The 17,627-nt window shown below is 44.5% G+C and overlaps 1 protein-coding gene across 1 annotated transcript in view; it reads right to left on the bottom strand.

The window, feature by feature from the left end:
- Positions 1-1,078: 1,078 nt before the first annotated feature.
- The window catches only part of ZNF862 (zinc finger protein 862), a 45,824-nt gene continuing 29,275 nt past the window's right edge, over positions 1,079-17,627 (bottom strand). Inside the window, exons 10-12 of the mRNA XM_057504986.1 lie at positions 5,852-5,956; positions 2,926-5,040; positions 1,079-1,340 (exon numbers count right to left, since the gene is read on the bottom strand). Of these exons, the coding sequence (XP_057360969.1) occupies positions 1,165-1,340; positions 2,926-5,040; positions 5,852-5,956 (2,396 nt within the window). The 3' untranslated portion in view covers positions 1,079-1,164. The remainder of the gene's footprint in view (positions 1,341-2,925; positions 5,041-5,851; positions 5,957-17,627) is intronic.

Below are 17,627 nucleotides of genomic sequence, written 5' to 3'. Positions count from 1 at the left end.
AACCAGTGAGTCTGCCATACGGCAAAACACCTGGATGCCATACCTCAGGGGCTTCCAGAACCTTCAGGCATGGGAAGTGGACAGACTGGTTAAGGCCCAGACCACTTGGACTTGCAGCACTGAGCAGGGACCACAGCCAGGAGCCAGGCGGCAAGCAAAGCCAGAATGGAGCACTGCTTCCTGCCTGTCTACACACGTGAAAGGCAGGGGCTAAGGGACCCTCTCCTCTAACCTCCCCTGGTTTTCCTCCAATGGTTAGGAAGGTGGGACCCAGGCACTGCATCACCCCAGCTGGACAAGCAGCCTGGGAGCCCACCAGAACGAAGCTGTCCTGGAGGGAAAAGGGCAAGGGCCCACGGGAAGCTCGTAGCACTGGATGCCCTCTTTGCCTGCAGGGTAGTTGCTTCTCAAGCTTGAATGGCCATGTGAAAATAGCCGGTCATGGAGCCCCAGGCCTGGGAATCTGAGCAAGTGGGTCTGGGGTGGAGCATACTTAGTAAGCACCCCCCAGTGATTCCCAGGTTGGGTCCCCAGAGCAACCTTGGGAAGCATGGTCTAGACCAAACATGATGGCATGTTTAGAGAATGCCTCTTCTCACAATAAGGACATCAGTGGCGATGGACAAGGACAAGGGCTGAAGGCAACAAAGTCCACTCTGTGCAGCCCAATGTCCATCTTTCAGGGAGCTGGACACTCAGTCATTCATTAATCCTGTGGCAGACTGGGAGAAAGCAGGCACTTGGAGTCTCCACTGCCACTCATGGAGAGGGAAACTGAGGCACAGAAAAGAGGCAAGGATTAATTGTGGCTGAACCACTGCCTGCAGCAGAGCTGGGCCAGATCCCGAGCCTTCCAAGTGCAAGCCTGGTCTTGCCCGCTGCTGAGGAAACCAGGCTCAGCACGATGCAGGTGAAGCACGAGCACTGTGACTGGTGGGGAGCAGCAGGCTCCCTCTGGGGAGATGCTTCCTCTGCGGCCCCGGCGCTGTAGAGCTCCTTTCTTGAGCGCTCTGTGCAAAGGGATTTTGCTTGCCTCTTCCCAAAGGGAGGCCCCGGGAGGAGGGAGAGAAAGTCTAGGGCAGCCTAGAATCCGCAGAAAGCCTGTCTCCATGATCATGAGGAGCAGGACAAGCCTGGGACTGCTGCCCCTCCATGAGCTCTCTATCAGGACAGCTTGGGGGCCTCTGGGCTGGCATGGGCATACAGGAGTCTGTCGGGAGGGTCCGCGATGCAGGCCTTCAGGAGCTCCACTGGTTCCCTGCAGGATGGGAGGGCCGGCTTCTGGGTCACTGCCTCCTCCATATACAGTGCTCCCATCCTCTCCTTCCTGAGCCCTGCCCCTCATGCGGGAGGAAGGAGAGGCACAATTAGACTGAGGGGAAAACAGACTGGATGACAACCCCGTTCCCATGCCCAGCTGCACCCCAGGGTATGTTCAATGACAACACTGTGGCCGAATAGACTGGGACGGGGCAAGGACGGTTCTCAGGGGCCCCATCTCCCCCGCTCTACCCACTCCTCTCCATCATGGCCCATTTCACATGGGCCTGATTTTGACCACTGGGGGACATGTGGCAACATCTGGAGACACTTGTGATGCTATGTTAGGAGGGCGTTGCTGGTGTCCAGTGGGTGTGGGGCTGAGGCCAGCAATGCTGCTCCAGGCCCTTCCCCCATCGATGGGCCCCCCCCCACAGAAGCCCCAAATGTTGCTACTGCTAAGGTTGAGAAACCCTCCTGGGAAGAGGGCTTCAGCATAGAGAACTTGGCAGCACTCTCTGTCTGCTGCAGAAGAACTAGCTCACTGTCCCCATGAGAAAAACCCACAAAAGGGTCCAGCTCACAGCTTCATCTTTCCTTTCACCCCACAGAGCAAAAGGCACAGCAACTCATCCCACACGTGCCTGGGCGAAGGCTTGCTGGCCAGGCCCCCACCTGAGCTCTCCCTGCCTCTCTTCTCTCCACTCCTAACCTTGGCCTTCATCCCCTGCTCAGCTGCACAGCCAGGGCCACTCTGCTTCCTACAGAGTCCCTGTCTACGCTGAGCCCCACTCCTCTGCTGGTGACCCCAGACTCAGTGGTAAGAAACCAGGGTGGAAGCCACAGGGAGGAGACAGGCTGTCAGAGGACACCAGGGGACAGAAGCCACCACGATAGCTGCTGATTAAACACCCAGCGTGGGGGACACCTTCGGTTTCCTCTGGTTTTCAGTACTACTTGAAAAGAGGAACATTTCTTGCTTGAGATGTAACTCCCCACCCCCCAGCCTGGTCCACACCAGCCCTCCTGGCTACTCAGGCTGTTCTACCCACCAGCTCCTCCTGAAACCTGACTTTCTCCTCCACACGCTGCCTTCACGCAGCCCCTCTTGCCTGCACTGACCTCTTCCCACTGTCTCTTGGGACAAAGTCTACACAGACCCCCTTAGATGTGACATCACTGCCCCGACCTGTCCCGTACTCTGGTTATTTCCAGTATTAGTCTTTATGTTTAAGGAGTGCCATTGGCACTACCTGCCAGATGCTTCAAGCACTTAATGTGTATTAATTCACTTTACAGATGAAAAACCAAAGCACAAAAAGATAATTCGCCTGGGGTCACATACTAGTTAACAGTAGTACTAGAATTTAAACCTGGGCAGGCCAGCTCTGGAAATTCATGCTCTTAGCATTCTGTCCTGCTGCCGGCAGTGAGTGTCTCACCTTCCCAGCTAGATGGTAAGCTCCTTGAGGGCAGGTGTCATGTCTCCAGCACCCGCTGGGCTAGCTTATGGCTGGGCACAAACAGAAGCTAATGGACACCTCAGACCAAGCCCCTGTGGTAGCTGACTACCAGACTCTCCCAGGCTTCAGCTCCGCACGGGACTGGGAAGGCAAGAGTTCCTTCCTTCGTTTTCCCATGCCCAGGAACTCCACGTGTACTTACTTGCACGGGAGTGGGGTGGCACCTGAGCACAGGTGTAGACGTGGCTGAAACGCCGGCCAGAGGAGGTCAGGTACCAGTGCTGGATGGCAGGCTGGGGGTCATACTCTGTGACTGCCACCCCATTCACGGCTGTCATCATGAGCATGTTGATCACCTCGCTGGAAAGCTTAGTCCTCTCATCGGTCCTGATCCGGCTCATGGCACTGAACCCTCGCTCACAGCAGGAGGAGGAGACCGGCACACAGACCACCACTGCCAGGAGCCTGCTCAGCAGGGGGAAGCGGCAGTGCTGGGCCAGGGCGTTCTTGCACAGCATGGAGAACGGGAGGTTCTGGGCGATGGCCTTCAGGCTCCACCACTCCTCCAGGAGGGCCTCCTCGCTGTATCCTGTGGGGAGTGAGAGCTCAAAGTATCTGGCAAGGGCAAGAATATCATCATTCCCAAAACTGGCGAGTTCAATCCCACTTGGCCAGGCCATGGTGTCAAATACCTCCATGTTCTTGAGCTGCGGGGGACGGTCTGTGTCAAACCTTTGCTGGAGATACTCGATCCCAGTGAGGATCACCCTCTCCCTGTCTGCCTGGAACCGCTGTTCTGCCATCTCCATCCTGTCCAAGAAGATGCCATGGAGCTGCCCATCCTTGAAGCCGGCATTAAACTCTTCCTCCTTGGGCCCTGCCTGGCGGCGGAGAGTCTCCAGGGCGACATAGGCCCGACCCAGGGTGGCGTTCACCTCTGTAATCAGCACGAGCTCTTTCTGGCACACCTCAGACAAAGGCTTGTAGATGCTCAGGAAGTCCAAGAGGAAATGGCAGAACTTGATGAAGTGCAAGCTCTTCATCAGCCTCAGCATGCCTCTGGCCCTGTGCCCGCTCCGGCCCCCGGCCTCCGCCACACTGTAGAGATGCCTGGCCAGGGCGGGCCAGCTCAGGATGAGCGCGTTCAGCGTGCGCCTCCTGCTGGCCACCCACCTGACGGCGTTCAGGTCCTTTAGGCGGATGATCTCCTGCTCCAGGGGAGCTGCCCCTTCCTGCAGCTCATTCAGCCTCTTGTGGGAAGACTGATAGAATCTGAAGATGGTTCGGATGTGCCGGTCACACTTCCTCACCAGGTCGATGCCCCCACAGGCATCTACCACGGCCAGGTGTAGCTGGTGAGCCACACAGTGGACGGGCAGCAGCTGGGGGAGGACCTCCTGGAACTTGCCCACCAGACCTCCTCTGCAGCTCAGCATGGTTGAGCCATCGGTTCCCAGGCCCACCACCCAACCAGGCTTCCGGAAAGGGATGTCCAGCTCGTCCAGGGCAGAAATGATGGTCTCAAAGTACCCATCCACCGTCTCACTGTAGAGTGGGGCCAGAGTGAGGTAGGCCTCCTTCACCTCCGTCTCCTTGAAGTAGCGGAGGTAGATCCCCACGCAGGCCTGGCCGGCGGCGTCTGTGGAGCCGTCCAGCAACACGCTCACGCAGGGGGAGCCCCGGACATCCTGGAGGATCGCCTTCCTCAGCGTCTCAGAGATGTACTTGATGAACTGCGTGCATGCTGTGCGGTTTCGGTACTTGCCCAAAATCACGGTCCCAGTGCTTTGGAGGAGCTGCAGAATCTTCTCAAAGTCATTCAGGGGCCTCGAGTGGTACGCGATGGAGTAGGCGGCATTGAAAAAGTGCTCCATGTTTGCCATCAGGTCACTGGAGATCTCTGGGACGAGGGCAGCCTGGGGGGTGTCTTCTCTGGTCTCAGTGGTGTTGATGCAGAGCTTGTGTGCTTTGCTGACTTCGTGGTATTTTAAAGTCTCCACTTTGAAAGGCCCTGTGTAACCTCGCACTAACCGGGATGATCTGTCATGGAGACTAGGTCTGTCTTTGCAAGCTGAGCAGAAGAGTTTGGTCTCTTTTGGATCAATTACTAGCCATGGGAACTGACCAAACCATGACCTCTGAATTGAACGGGGTCTGTAAGTCCTTTTGGTTTTCCTTGGCCCATCTACTTCGACTTCACAAAGGCTGGAATTATAGTAGGAGATACACGTTTCCACACAAGGAGCTGGAAGCAATGGAGATTCTAAAGCCGAGTGTTGGGTGTCTGCTTCTCTAACAGCCACTTTCTTCTTCTTCCCTTTGGAGCAAATCAAATTGTGCTTGGTTTTGCCCAGAACTCTGCAGTCTCCTATCTGCTAAGACAGCCCAATTCCATAAGTACCCCTTATGCAAGACAGAGAACATGAATGTGATTCACCTTTCTAGAAGTCGTTGGTGGCTTTTATTTAAGCCTTTCCTCATTATTATCTGTGAAAATCAGTCTGGCTCCCTAGGAGTTTTTGCTAATCCTCGAGGGTTCTTTAGCCAGCCTCCCGGGGGCTCTCTATCCACACAGCTAGCCTGGGATCAGATGACATCAGCTGTTAATAAGCTTAATTAACCACGTTGGCCATAGATGCTATTGGACAAACAGGTGGCTTTAATCTCTTGGGAGGCACCACAAACACAAGAGGTGAAACAGTCCTGTCTTCTTAGGAGCCTCAACAAGAAGGGAGGTACTGCAGTTCACACGGCAGCGACCTGCCAGGAACTCACAGACCAGCGGTGTCACTAAGAACCAGAGGGGGCAAGGAGAGAGAGGCTCACAGGCCTGTGGGTCACGTGGTCCTCATGCGCAGTGTCTACCACATTCCTCTTCCCATCAGCTCTACCACAGGTCCCTTCAGCACTTCCATTCAACAAAGGACCTTATTTTTCCTCAGTTTCCCAAGTTACCTGACACTCTTGAGGGCAATATTAACTTCTTACTCATCTTTGTCTACCCAGAACCCAATAGGGGGCCTGGTGCACAACAGTTTTGGGACAAGTATGGCTGAACTAACATTGTGCGATTTGCCATAGCCACGTGGCCCCCTAGACGTGCCCTTCAAACCCAGGTCAAGACTCACCTGGAGGATGAACTTTCCCCCACTTTGGTCTGTTGGGGTCCTTGATCCAGGGTGCAGCTCTGCGCTCCAGTTTTGAGATCAAGTCTGGTTTGGCAGCAGCAGGCCCTAATGCAGGGACGAAGAGTCATTCTGATATCACTGCTACGGGTGATCAAGCCAAGTAGCCTGCCTGATGCTGTTCACGGTGTCTGAAATACTCAGGGATGCCTCCGGGTCCATCTCTCAATAAGGTCTATTCAGCCAGGGGCACAATGAAAACATACCCATCTAGGGTGCCAACTTATCCTCAAACCTAAGAGGCAGCCAGATTAGCGTACATCCCTCAGCCAGGAGGAAGGACTTCCACAGCTCCACGGAGCCAGGCACGGAGCCATGAGACAGCTAAACACATCGAGAGCAGAAAAGTGAAACAGGAAGAAACACAGAGGACAAAACAGAAGGAGGGGATATAGGGATGACAAAGCAAGCACAAGAGAAGTGAAAGCATGCCACCATCTGTCCCGTGCATGTGCCCCTCAGCGACAGCCACAGCTGGCCTTTGTGCACTTGTCTAACTCCATGGATTATTTTAAAGGCCCCTTAAATATGTCTACCACCTGCAGTGGGACCTAAAATCTGACTAGAAGAGACCGGTGTCTTTGGGTTAAGCACTGCCCTTTATTTAAAATATGAATATTCACCAAGAGTATGCAAATAAACCACTTTCTGGATTAAAATAAAATCCATTAATATCTACTTATATGCTTTTGTATGGGTGTACGTCAATGTGTGTACAAACATTCTTTGAAGGGACATACAAGCAACTGGTAACTGTGGGGACTTCCGGGGAGAGACCAAAGGATGAGGTAGAAGGGAGATTATTTTTCCTATTCATCCTTTGGATCACTGGAATACATTTACATTTATTGTAAGTGTGCATATGTATCTACATATTTACTACTAATAAAAATATAATTCAATACATTATTAAAGTGTGGTAGACTGAACAAACATACCTAAACCTCTATAATGAGAATAAGGGAATAGTAATAACAAAAAGAGGCCAAAGCCCAAGAGAAACACTGGACTAGAAAGCTTAATGTTTGTGGAAGAGAAAGGAGAGAAACAAGAGAACAGGCTGAACACCAAATTCTGGCAAAAGGGGCAACAAGGAGAAGGAAGTGGATCTGACCACAGAATCCCCATAAGATTCAGGACCAGGGGCACCAGATGTGGCAGGTGGCAGATGAGGAGGTGGAGGAAACCGGGCTGGCTCAATGCAGAGCCCAGGTCTATTCCTACCCCAGGAAACCAGAAAACACCACCGCCCTCACCTGGGGAGGAGAGCAGAGGTTTAGACCACAGGAAAACGTAATAACCAAAAAGCCTCCAGACCCAGGGCTAGATGGAGAAGGAGCTACAGTGCAAATAGGGATGAAGAACCCACGCTCTGAAAGGTACTTCACTCGGCTCCGAGGACACTGGCTCAGCTTATCGCCCCACGAGCTCCTGAAAGGTTTCTTTGGAGAAACTGAATCCCCAGCCGCCGCTTCCCCAAAAGGCCTGTGGACACAGACTTCTGTGGACTCTACAGTGAGACATCCCGGTTCACAGCTGATCACCCTGCAGTGAGACCTACCCCTCAATGAGTCCAGCCAGTTTTAAGGCTTTACTCTTAAATATGATTGAACCTAAAGAAATTTATTTAAGATAAGTCTCTGACATGAAACAAAAAGGAAAAAGGACTGGAGGGACGAGAGATACTGCAGGGAACAAAACAGACTTCAAAAAGCAAACTGGAATATCCCAGAAAGAAACGCCATCCAGGAAAGGAGCAATCAGGGCTCTCAGATGAAAAAACTGATAGAAGAAATTTAAAAATTAAATAGACTTGTCAGAAAATAAAATTGAGAAAATCTCAAGAAAGTAGAAGTACAGAAGCAGAAAATAGAAGAAAAAGAAAAAGATCAAACAAACCAGAGGCTCAATTTAGGAAGACTGACATCTAATTAATAGGATTTTTTTGGAAGAAAGGAAAGAGAAAATAGGAGGAAATAATACAAGAATGTTTCCTCAAATTGGAAAATGGGTCTTTCCATATGGAAGGGAGACACCAGGTACCCAGAACAAAAATGGAAAAATGTCCCATATTAAACACTTCAAAACACTCGACTGTATCTTAACACCTTTCAGAGTGGAAAAAATAGGTTGTGATCAAAGATTAAAGAATAAAAAGGCATTTAGACTTTTCAAGAACACCAGGAAAACCTAAAAGCAATGCTTTCAAAATGCTGAGGAAAACTCTTTCCAAACAGGAATTCCATGCCCAACCAAGTTCTCAACTGGGAGGGCAGATAAGGCATTTCCTCTCAGGCACCCTTTCTTAGGAAGTTACTGGAAGATGTGCTCCAACAAAATGAAGATATAAACCTAAAAGAGAGAGATCCAGGAAACAGGAGAGAGACAAAGGGAAGCCTGAAGCCACAGCTTGCAGCAGGCCTAGCAAGTAATGAGCTGAGACAAAGCGGGGAATGGTAGACCCAGTGATGGAAGCCTCCAGAAAATGAGAGAAATCGACAGGGCTCAGGATGTTTGATCATGTGGAAGAGACTCATCAGAGGGGTTTTATAATTCCATTGAAGAGTTTGAGAAGAACTGGCGATAGTACAGAAAACTAGCAAAAAACAAAAATAAAGAAAGCTAAAAAAATTTTCAATTCTGGTAGAAAAAAAATCCTACAAAGAAGGAATTACCATCATAATATGTCACTCTGTTCAGAACAACACAAAATCATAATTAGGCAAATAATTTACATTGAATTAACCAAAAAAGTATGATATACCTGTTCTGAGAGGATGGAGGGAAGAAAAGTGGGGGCTTGGGGTGATGTAAGGGGCCATTTCTTCATCTTGCAGAGTAGGAATCAATAGATAATATCTAAAATCAATAAATCAGGAATAGCAATAAACATATGCAACAGGGCATCAAAGTTTGATTCTATCTGCCTGTTTTGGCTCAACGTCCAAAAAAATAGGAGCCAACTCACCCCATTCCATAGCTAGACCACTGAGGCCTGACTTGGAAAAGAGGGTGACTGATGTGTGGCCATAATGCAAACCCTCGCTGCTAAGAGGGGGTCAGCGCTGGAAGTGAAGAGGTTAGGAAGCTGGTATTAGAGAAGTTTCTGGAAAGAGATTGTGGGCACCCCACATTACTGTGGAGAGGGATGGGGTGGGCTGCTTTCCCTTGACCTTAATTAAGTCTAACGGTCATGATATCCTGACCTTTATCTCCTGGGCTGTGGGGCTGCTCATGAATCCAGGCCTGGACAAGATTAAAGGCAGAACTGCAGGCTCTTCATGGTGTCCATGCTGGGAAGAGCCTGCATTCCCAGGGCTTGTCAGAGCAAAGGGTACAGAAGTGTTTTCCATGGTCCAGACATGGCCCCACAGGGAAAGAGATGTCCCCATGTAAAAAGGACTCTTCCCACAACAGTCTATCGGCATGCCACTCCCCAGGGAGGAGCCCAGGTGGGGCAGACGGCCGAGGCAGGCATCTATCCTGGTAAAGGGGGCTGCAGTGATAGGGCACGTGGACCCACACACACACCAGAGAACCAGCTTTCAACTGCCCCAGCTACAAGCAACCACTACTGGACTGTGCTGATGCCAGGTAAAACCTTTCTCACACCTGTCTTCCCTGCCCACCACCACTGTTCACCTGGGTGCAACGGGAGCCCTGGCACAAGCTGGGCAGAGGAGAAGAACTGTGCTTACCACAGAAGTTTCTAAACATGAAAGCAGGTGGAGGAGGGAAAGGCAAGAAACTCCAGCTTTATTAACACATAGTCTACAGGCACACACCTGATCATCTACATTTGCTCTCTTACAACACTAAACTATGTTTTCTACCTTTATCTTGTATCTACCTACCACTTCAGCATTTTATTAAAAATAATAATAATAAAGAGAGAAATGTGGTATCCACATATAAATCAAGTATAAAAACCAAATGAGTATTCATATTTGAACCGACTGCTTATAGTTCATAATGCATGAGCAAAACCGAAAGTTTCTGTGATGACTGCCCTTGTACTGTTCACTATGTAACTTATTCATTATGTAAGAATTTGTTCTCCATGTAAGAACTTGTTTGTTATGCCTCAGAAGATTGGAGGCTGACGAAAATTAGGCTTGGGGTGGATTAATGATTGTGCATTGAGCACTGACTCCCCTATACAGAATTTTATTGTTGTTAACCATTTGATCAATAAATATGAGAGATGCCCTCACAAACAAAACAAAAAAAAAAGTACACACTTCCAATGGTAAAATAATAAGTAACCGGGATGTAATGAATATAGTCAAGATATTGTAACAGCTTGGTATGGTGATAGCTGGTACCTAGAATTGTCATGTATATAAATGTTGAATCACTATGTTGTACACCTGAAACTAATGTAATGTAATACTGTGTGTCAACTACCCTTCAATAAAAAATAATTATCTACAAAAAAAAAAAAGAAACTCCAGCTTTAAATGAAGTCCAGGTTTTTCATCACTACACAAGGACTGGACTTCTATTTCCTAATTTTTTTTTGTAAATTTTTGGTATCATTTAAAAATTACGAAAAGTTTTAACAGAAATGCAAAGAACTCCAATCCTTTACATCTTGTCCCATTTGCTTTATCCTGCTCATGTGCTCTTGGGTCCTGCCTCTCTCCCTCCCTCTTTGTATGTGTATGTGTAATATGTAAGTAATATATACCATATATATAATGTTTTTCTGACCTGTTGAGAGTACATTGTTTTCAGTATGTCCTTTACCCCTAAATGCATCCATGTGTATGACTCAAGAGAAAGAACGTTTCCCCAAGGGGTAGGCCCAATTCTAACAAGAGCTCCTGTGGCTCCGAACCTTGCCTCCTCCCTGTGCCTGGAGTGTGGAAGGAGTGTGAACTGATACCACACACCCATGATCACGTTATGTCATGTGGCAAAAAAGAGGTTATCTTTGGTGGCTTAACCTAATCACATCAGCCCTTTAAAAGTCAGAGTCTCAAAGCACTGAGAGGATCCGACACACTGCTGCCACACTGAGAATGGGGGCGGCCGCATGGAAAGGACCTGAGAGTGGCCTTGAGGAGACGAGAATGACCCATGGTCAACGCCAGCAGGAACACAGGGGCCTCAGTCCTACAACGGGAAGAAACTGGATTGTGCCAACAACCTGAATGAGCTGGGGAGCGACACTCGCCAGAGCTCGTGCTAAGAGGCCGGTCTGGCTGATACCCTGACGCCGGTCATGTGCGACCCTAGGCAGAGAACAGCTGAGCCCACCTGGACTTCTGACCTCCACAACTTTAAGACAATAAATAGATGTCTTTTAGCCACTAAATCGTTGATAATTTGTGGCATGGCAACTGAAAGCTAGTATGTTTTACATAACCAAAATCAGAAAAGTTAATGATATGAGTATCTATTCCACAGTCCACGACTAAATTTCTTTAATTGTTCTCACAATGTCCTGTGTCCCTTATCCATGTGTCTGTCTTGCGTGGGCCAGCATTGAATCCAGGGCCATGCAGCACTCAAGTGACATGCCTCTTTAGTCCCCTTTAACTTGGACCAGTTTGTCAGTTCTTCTTGGTCTGTCCTCGTCAGAATATGTTTTTTCAATTTTTTTAAAAAACTGTGGTAAAATACACATAATATAAAATTTGCCATCTCAACCATTTTTAACTGTAGTTTAGAGATATGAAACATTCATAATGTGCAGCCACCATCACCATCCATCTCCACGACTTTTCTTCTGCTGTAAAACTGAAACTCTGCCAGTAAATAATATCCTCCCCATCACCCACTCCCCAGCCCCTGTAACTACAATTCTTTCTGTCTCTATGAATTGACCACTCCCAAGTACCTCATGTAAGTGGAACCACACAGTCTTTATCTTTTTGTGACTGGCTCATTTCACTTAGTCTAATGTCCACAAGGTTCATCCTTATTTTGGTTCATGTCAGAATTTCCCTCCTTTTAAAGGCTGAATAATATTCCATTGTATGGCCAGATGACATTTGCTTATTCATCTGTCCATGGACCCTTGGGTTGGTTTCAGATTTTACCTATTGCGAATAATACTGCTCTGAACACTGGTGTATAGATATTTCTTTGAGAAACTGCATTCAGTTATTTTGGATATACACCCAGAAGTGGAATTGCTGATCATATGGTAATTTTATATCTAATTTTTTAAGGAACACCTATATTGTTTTCCACAGTGACTGTACCATTTTATATTTCCACTGACAATGCACAAGGGTTCTAATTTCCCCACATCTTCACCAACACTTGATTTTTTTTTTAATAGTAGTAATCCTAATGGGTGTGAGGTGGTATCTCTTTGTGGTTTTGATTTGTATTTCCCTAATGATCAATGATGTTGAGCATCTTTTCATGTGCTTATTGGCCACTGGTAAATCTTCTTTAGAGAAATGCCTATTCAAGCCCTTTGTCCATTGTTAATTTGATTGCTTGGGGGGGGGGGTTTCTGTTGTTGAGTTTTAAGAGTTCTCTATGTATTCTGGATATTAATCCCTTATCAGATATGTGATTTGCAAATATTTTCTCCCATTCTGTTACCTTTTTACTATGTTGATCTATCTGTTGATGTACAAGATTTAAAATTTTCATGATGTCCAATTTTTCTATTTCTTCTTTTGTTGTCTGTGCCCTTGGTGTCATATCCAAGAAGTCATGCAACATCCAATGTTGTGCAACTGTCCTATGTTTTCTTCTAAGAATTTTATTGTTTTAACTCTTTCATTCATGTCTTTGATGCATTTTAGTTTTGTATATGGTCTTAGATAAGGGTCTAAGCTTATTCTTTTGCATGTGGATACCCAGTTTTTCCACACCATTTGTTGAAAAGACTGTCCTTCATCACTGAATACTCTTGGTTCCCTTGTCAAAATCAAAAATAATTTCATCATATATGTAAAAGTGTATCTCTGAGCTTTCTATCCCATTGCACTGGTGTATGTATTTGTCCTTATGCCAGTGCCACACTGTTTGGTTGCTGTAGTTTTATAGTAAGTTTTGAAATCAGGAAATGTGAGTCCTCTAGCTTTGTTCTCCTCTTCAAGATTGTTTTGGCTACTTGGAGTTTATTAGATTCCATATTAATTTTAGAAAATGTTTTTCAATTTCTGCAAAAAAGAAATCATTGGGATTTTGATAGGGATTGCACTGGACCTATAGATCACTTTGGGTAGGAGTGGTATCTTAACAATATTAAATATTAAGCCTTCCAAGCCATAAACATATGTTTCCATTTATTTGTCTTTAATTTCTTCTAGTAATGTTTTATAGTTTTCATTCTATGAATTTTCCACCTCCTTCATTAATTCTTAAGTATCTTATTTTTTGAAACTATTGTAGAGTTGTAATTTCCTTTTTAGTTCATTCATTGTTAGTCTATACAAATGCAATTGATTTTTATGCATTGACTTTGTGTCTTGATACTTTGCTGAATTCATGTGTTAGTTCAGTCAAGGTTTTTTTGTACGGAATCTTTAGGGCTTTCTACATACAGGATGATTTAATCTGCAAATAGATAACTACTTCTTCCTCTCCGATTTTATTTATTTATTTATTTATTCTTGCCTAGTTTCTCTGGCTAAAATTTCCACGATGGCTTTGAATAGAGGTAATGAAAGTGAGTATCCTTGCCTTGCTCCTGGACTTAAAAAGTTTTCAGTCTTTCACCAATGAGCATAATGTTTTCTGTCAGTTTTTCATATAAAGCTTTTATTATGTTGAAGTAGTTTCCTTCTATTCCTAGTTTTTTTAGGGTTCTTCTCATGGAAGGGTACTGAATTTTGTCAAATGCCTTTTCTGCTTCAGTTGATAATCATTTTTTCCCTTTCTCTCTGTAAATGTATTTACATTGATTGGCTTTTGTATGTCAAACTATCCTTTCACTCCAAGAATAAATCCCACTTGGCCAAGGGGGTATAATCCCTTTGATATGTTGCTGAATTCTGTTTGCTAGTATTTTCTTGAGGATTTTTGCATCATTGTTCATAAGAACTATTGGTCTGTAGTTTTCTTACGGTGTCTTTTTCTGGCTTTGGTATCAGAATACTGTTGGCCTCACAGAATGCATGTGTTCCCTCCACAGTTGTCCTTTGTTACTGATTTCTAACTTCATCCCATGACGGTTGGAGAAGACACTTTGTATGATATTTCTTTTAATCTGTAGAGATATAATTTCAGGCCCAACATATATTCTACCTAGAAAATTTCTCATGTGCACTTGAGAAGTGTATGCTGCTGTCGTTTGGTAAGATTCTTCTGTATACATCTATTAGATCTAGTTGGTTTATTGTGTTAAGTCCCCTATTTCCTTATCTTGTCTGGTTGTCCTATCCATTATTATGGGTGGGGTATTGAAGTCTGCAACTATTATTGTGCAAGTCTAACTTCAATTCTGTCAATTTTTGCTTCACATATTTTGATTGTCTGACACTAGGTACATAAATGTTTATAGATATTATGTCCTCTTTGTATGTTGAAACTTTTATTAATATACAATGTGCTTTGTCTCTTGTAACCTTTTTAAGTTTTAAGTCTATTTTGTCTGATACTGGTATAGCTACTCATGCTCTCTTTTAGTTACTATTTGCATAGAACATCTTTTTTCATCCTTTCACTTTCAGTCCGCTTGTTCTTTGATCTAAATTGAGTCTCTTATACATAGCATATAGTTTTATTGTGTTTTTATTCATTCTGCCAACTTCTGCCTTTTGATTAGTTTAATCCATTTACATTTAACATAATTACTGATGAAGTACTTACTTCTGTCATTTTGCTATTTGTCTTCTATGCCTTATAGCTTATTTATACCTCATTTCCAGCATTACTGTCTTTTGGGTTTGACTTTTTTGTAGTGAAATGTTTAAATTCTCATTTCCTTTTGTGTATATTCTATAACTACTTTCTTTGCAGTTACCATGGGGATTATATTTAACTTTCTGAATTTGTAAACTCTAATTTCAATTTCAATTTATACCAGCTCAATTTCAATAACATACAGTACTCTGCCCCTTCACAGCTCCATCCCCACCCAACAACCATTGATGTCACAGAATTACCTCTCTATATCTAGTGTGTTGCAGAATATAAATTAATAATTCCTTTAAATGTATTAGTCTCTTAAATTATGTAGAAAACAAGATTTGGAATTACAAACAAAAGTCAGAAAAATGCTAGCTTTTAGACTCATAAATGGGTTTCCCCCTCTTAAACATATTGGTCTCTTAAATCATGTAGATAACAAAATGTGCAGTTACAAACCACTGTTACAATAATACTAGCTTTTATAACTGCCCATGTGTTTACCTTTATTGAGATCTTTATTTCTCCATATGGCTTCAAGTTACTGTCTAGTGTCCTTTTATTTCACCTTACAGGATTCCTATGAGCATTTCTCACAGGGCAGGTCTCATGGTAATGAACTCCCTCAACTTCTGTTTATGTTGGAATGGCTTAATTTCTCCCTCACTTTTGAAGAACGGTTTTGTTAGATATAGGACTCTTGGCTGACAGTTATTTTCTTTTAGCACTTTGAATATTCATCCCACTGCCTTCCTGCCTACAAAGTTTCTGATGAGAAATTGCTGATGATCTTATTGAGTATCCCTTAGGTGTGGTTATTTGCTTCTCCCTTGGTGCCTGCAAGAGGTCTGCCTTTGCTTTTGAAAGTTTGACTATAATGTGTCTCCTTGTGTCTCTGAGTTCCTCTCACTTGGAGTTCATTGAGCTTCTTGGATGTTCATATTCAGGTCTATCATCAAATTTGGGAAGTTTTCATTATTTCTTCAAATATTATCTCTTCCCTTTTCTCTCTGTTCTTTCTAGCACTCCCACAATGCATATATTGGTCCACTAGATGGTTTCCCACATGTCCCTTGGGCTCTTTTCACATTTCTTTAATCCTTTTTCTTTCTGCTCCTCAGTCTTAGTAATTTCCATTGTCTTATCTTCAAGTTTGCTGATTCTTTCTTCTGCCTATTCAAATCTGTCTTTGAATCTCTCCGTGAATTTTTTAATTATTGCACTCTTTCAGCTCTCCATCTTCTTTCAGGTTTTTTTTTAAAGATTTTCTATCCCTTTATTGATATTTCCATTTTCTTCATACATTGTTTTCTTGACTTTTTCCACATTTTCCATTAGTTGTTTGACCATCTTTAAGATGTTTATATCTGTCCAGTATATCTGCCATCAGGTTTTTTTGTTGATTTCTTTTTCCTTTGAATGGGCCATACTTTCCTGTTTCTTTTATTCCTTGTAAATTTTCTTTGTCAAACACTGGATACTTGGATCTAATAATTTGGTAACTCTGGAAATCAGATTCTCCCCCTTTCCCAAGGCTTGCTGTTTTCATTGTTTGTTTTAAATATTACAGGCTATCTCTGTGCTGAGGATCAGCCCAAGTTATAAACTTAAGGTCTTCTCAGGGCTTTTTGAGCCTTTCCATGGGCATGCACAATCACTTAGTAATTTTCCTTGTATATACAGTTGTTTTTTAATTTTGGTAGTTTAATGTCTGGCTTCCAAATGGGAAAAAGAGAAAAATGGAGAAGAGGCAAAAAAGGCCCTTTTAATCCCCTAAAGTCACTTTGGCCAGAGGGGAGGGGCTTGCAACAAGTGGGGAGGTGCAACAACGGCTGCCTGCTCTTTGCACCTCTGTGATCAAAAGCAGCAATCAGTTATCAGAGCAAGATCACTGATACTTAGAGGATGAGTCCTCTTTGTCCTCCCAAGTTCCCACAACCTATACATGAGCTGCTCCAGGAACACGCGCACAGCTGCCTGCCACATAGGGATGGATAGCTGGTACTGTGCTAAGAGCTGAAATTGATGGAAATCAGCCATCATTTACCATCCAACTCTTTCCCTTGAGGTTGCAAGCATTCAACAGACTCCAGAGTTCCAAAACAGTCACATCAGACAGATTCCACCAGTGTGACTGTATAGGTGGGAGACAGACTCCTGGTGCTTCCTACTCCATTATATTCCCAGACTCCTTCTTCTGATCAAGACATTTTTGAAGAGTACTGTACTGGCATTTTATTAACGGAAATTAGATCATTAATGTGGCTAAAAAGTGACAGAAGGACCTCCTGTTCCTGAGTGTATCAAGAAAGTCATGGCCCTGCCCTAGATTTCACCCTGCTAAAAAAAAAGAGAAACCAAAATGGAGTGACCCATGGACCAAACACTCATAATCACATAACCAAATCTTAAACGGCCCTGATTTCTCTGAAATGCTAACTCTGTCCTTAAACAAAACTTAAAACTTTCTTCATGTCAGTGAGACCTTACAGCTTCCTACCTACAGACAAGAACACTTACACAATGCTACTACCCTAAAAAGAATGTAGATTTTTAGTAACAATCACAACTTAAAAAAACAAACAAATGTACTCTCTCTTTCATACTTTATAAACTGAGCTTTAATTGCTGAGAGCCAAACCCTTAACCATTTTGGACAGGCCTGTTTGTTTCTTGCTCAATAAATATTCATACCAAATAAGGCTCTCTGAATTTTCTTTTGACAACCCAAAGGATGAGAAAGAAAAGCCCTACATAGCTGATCCAAATAAGAGGCAATGGAAAAGAATGAAGTTGTTTTATAAGTGCATCCTACTGAGGTTTACTTCTAAAAATAATATCTACATGTATTTCTGAGAAATAATGAGGCAAATTACTAGAAAAAACAGCTGAAAGATTT

This window comes from Manis pentadactyla, chromosome 7 (assembly GCF_030020395.1).
Source record: "Manis pentadactyla isolate mManPen7 chromosome 7, mManPen7.hap1, whole genome shotgun sequence".
Taxonomy (NCBI): domain Eukaryota; kingdom Metazoa; phylum Chordata; class Mammalia; order Pholidota; family Manidae; genus Manis; species Manis pentadactyla.
This window is presented reverse-complemented; position numbering and strand designations above follow the sequence as displayed.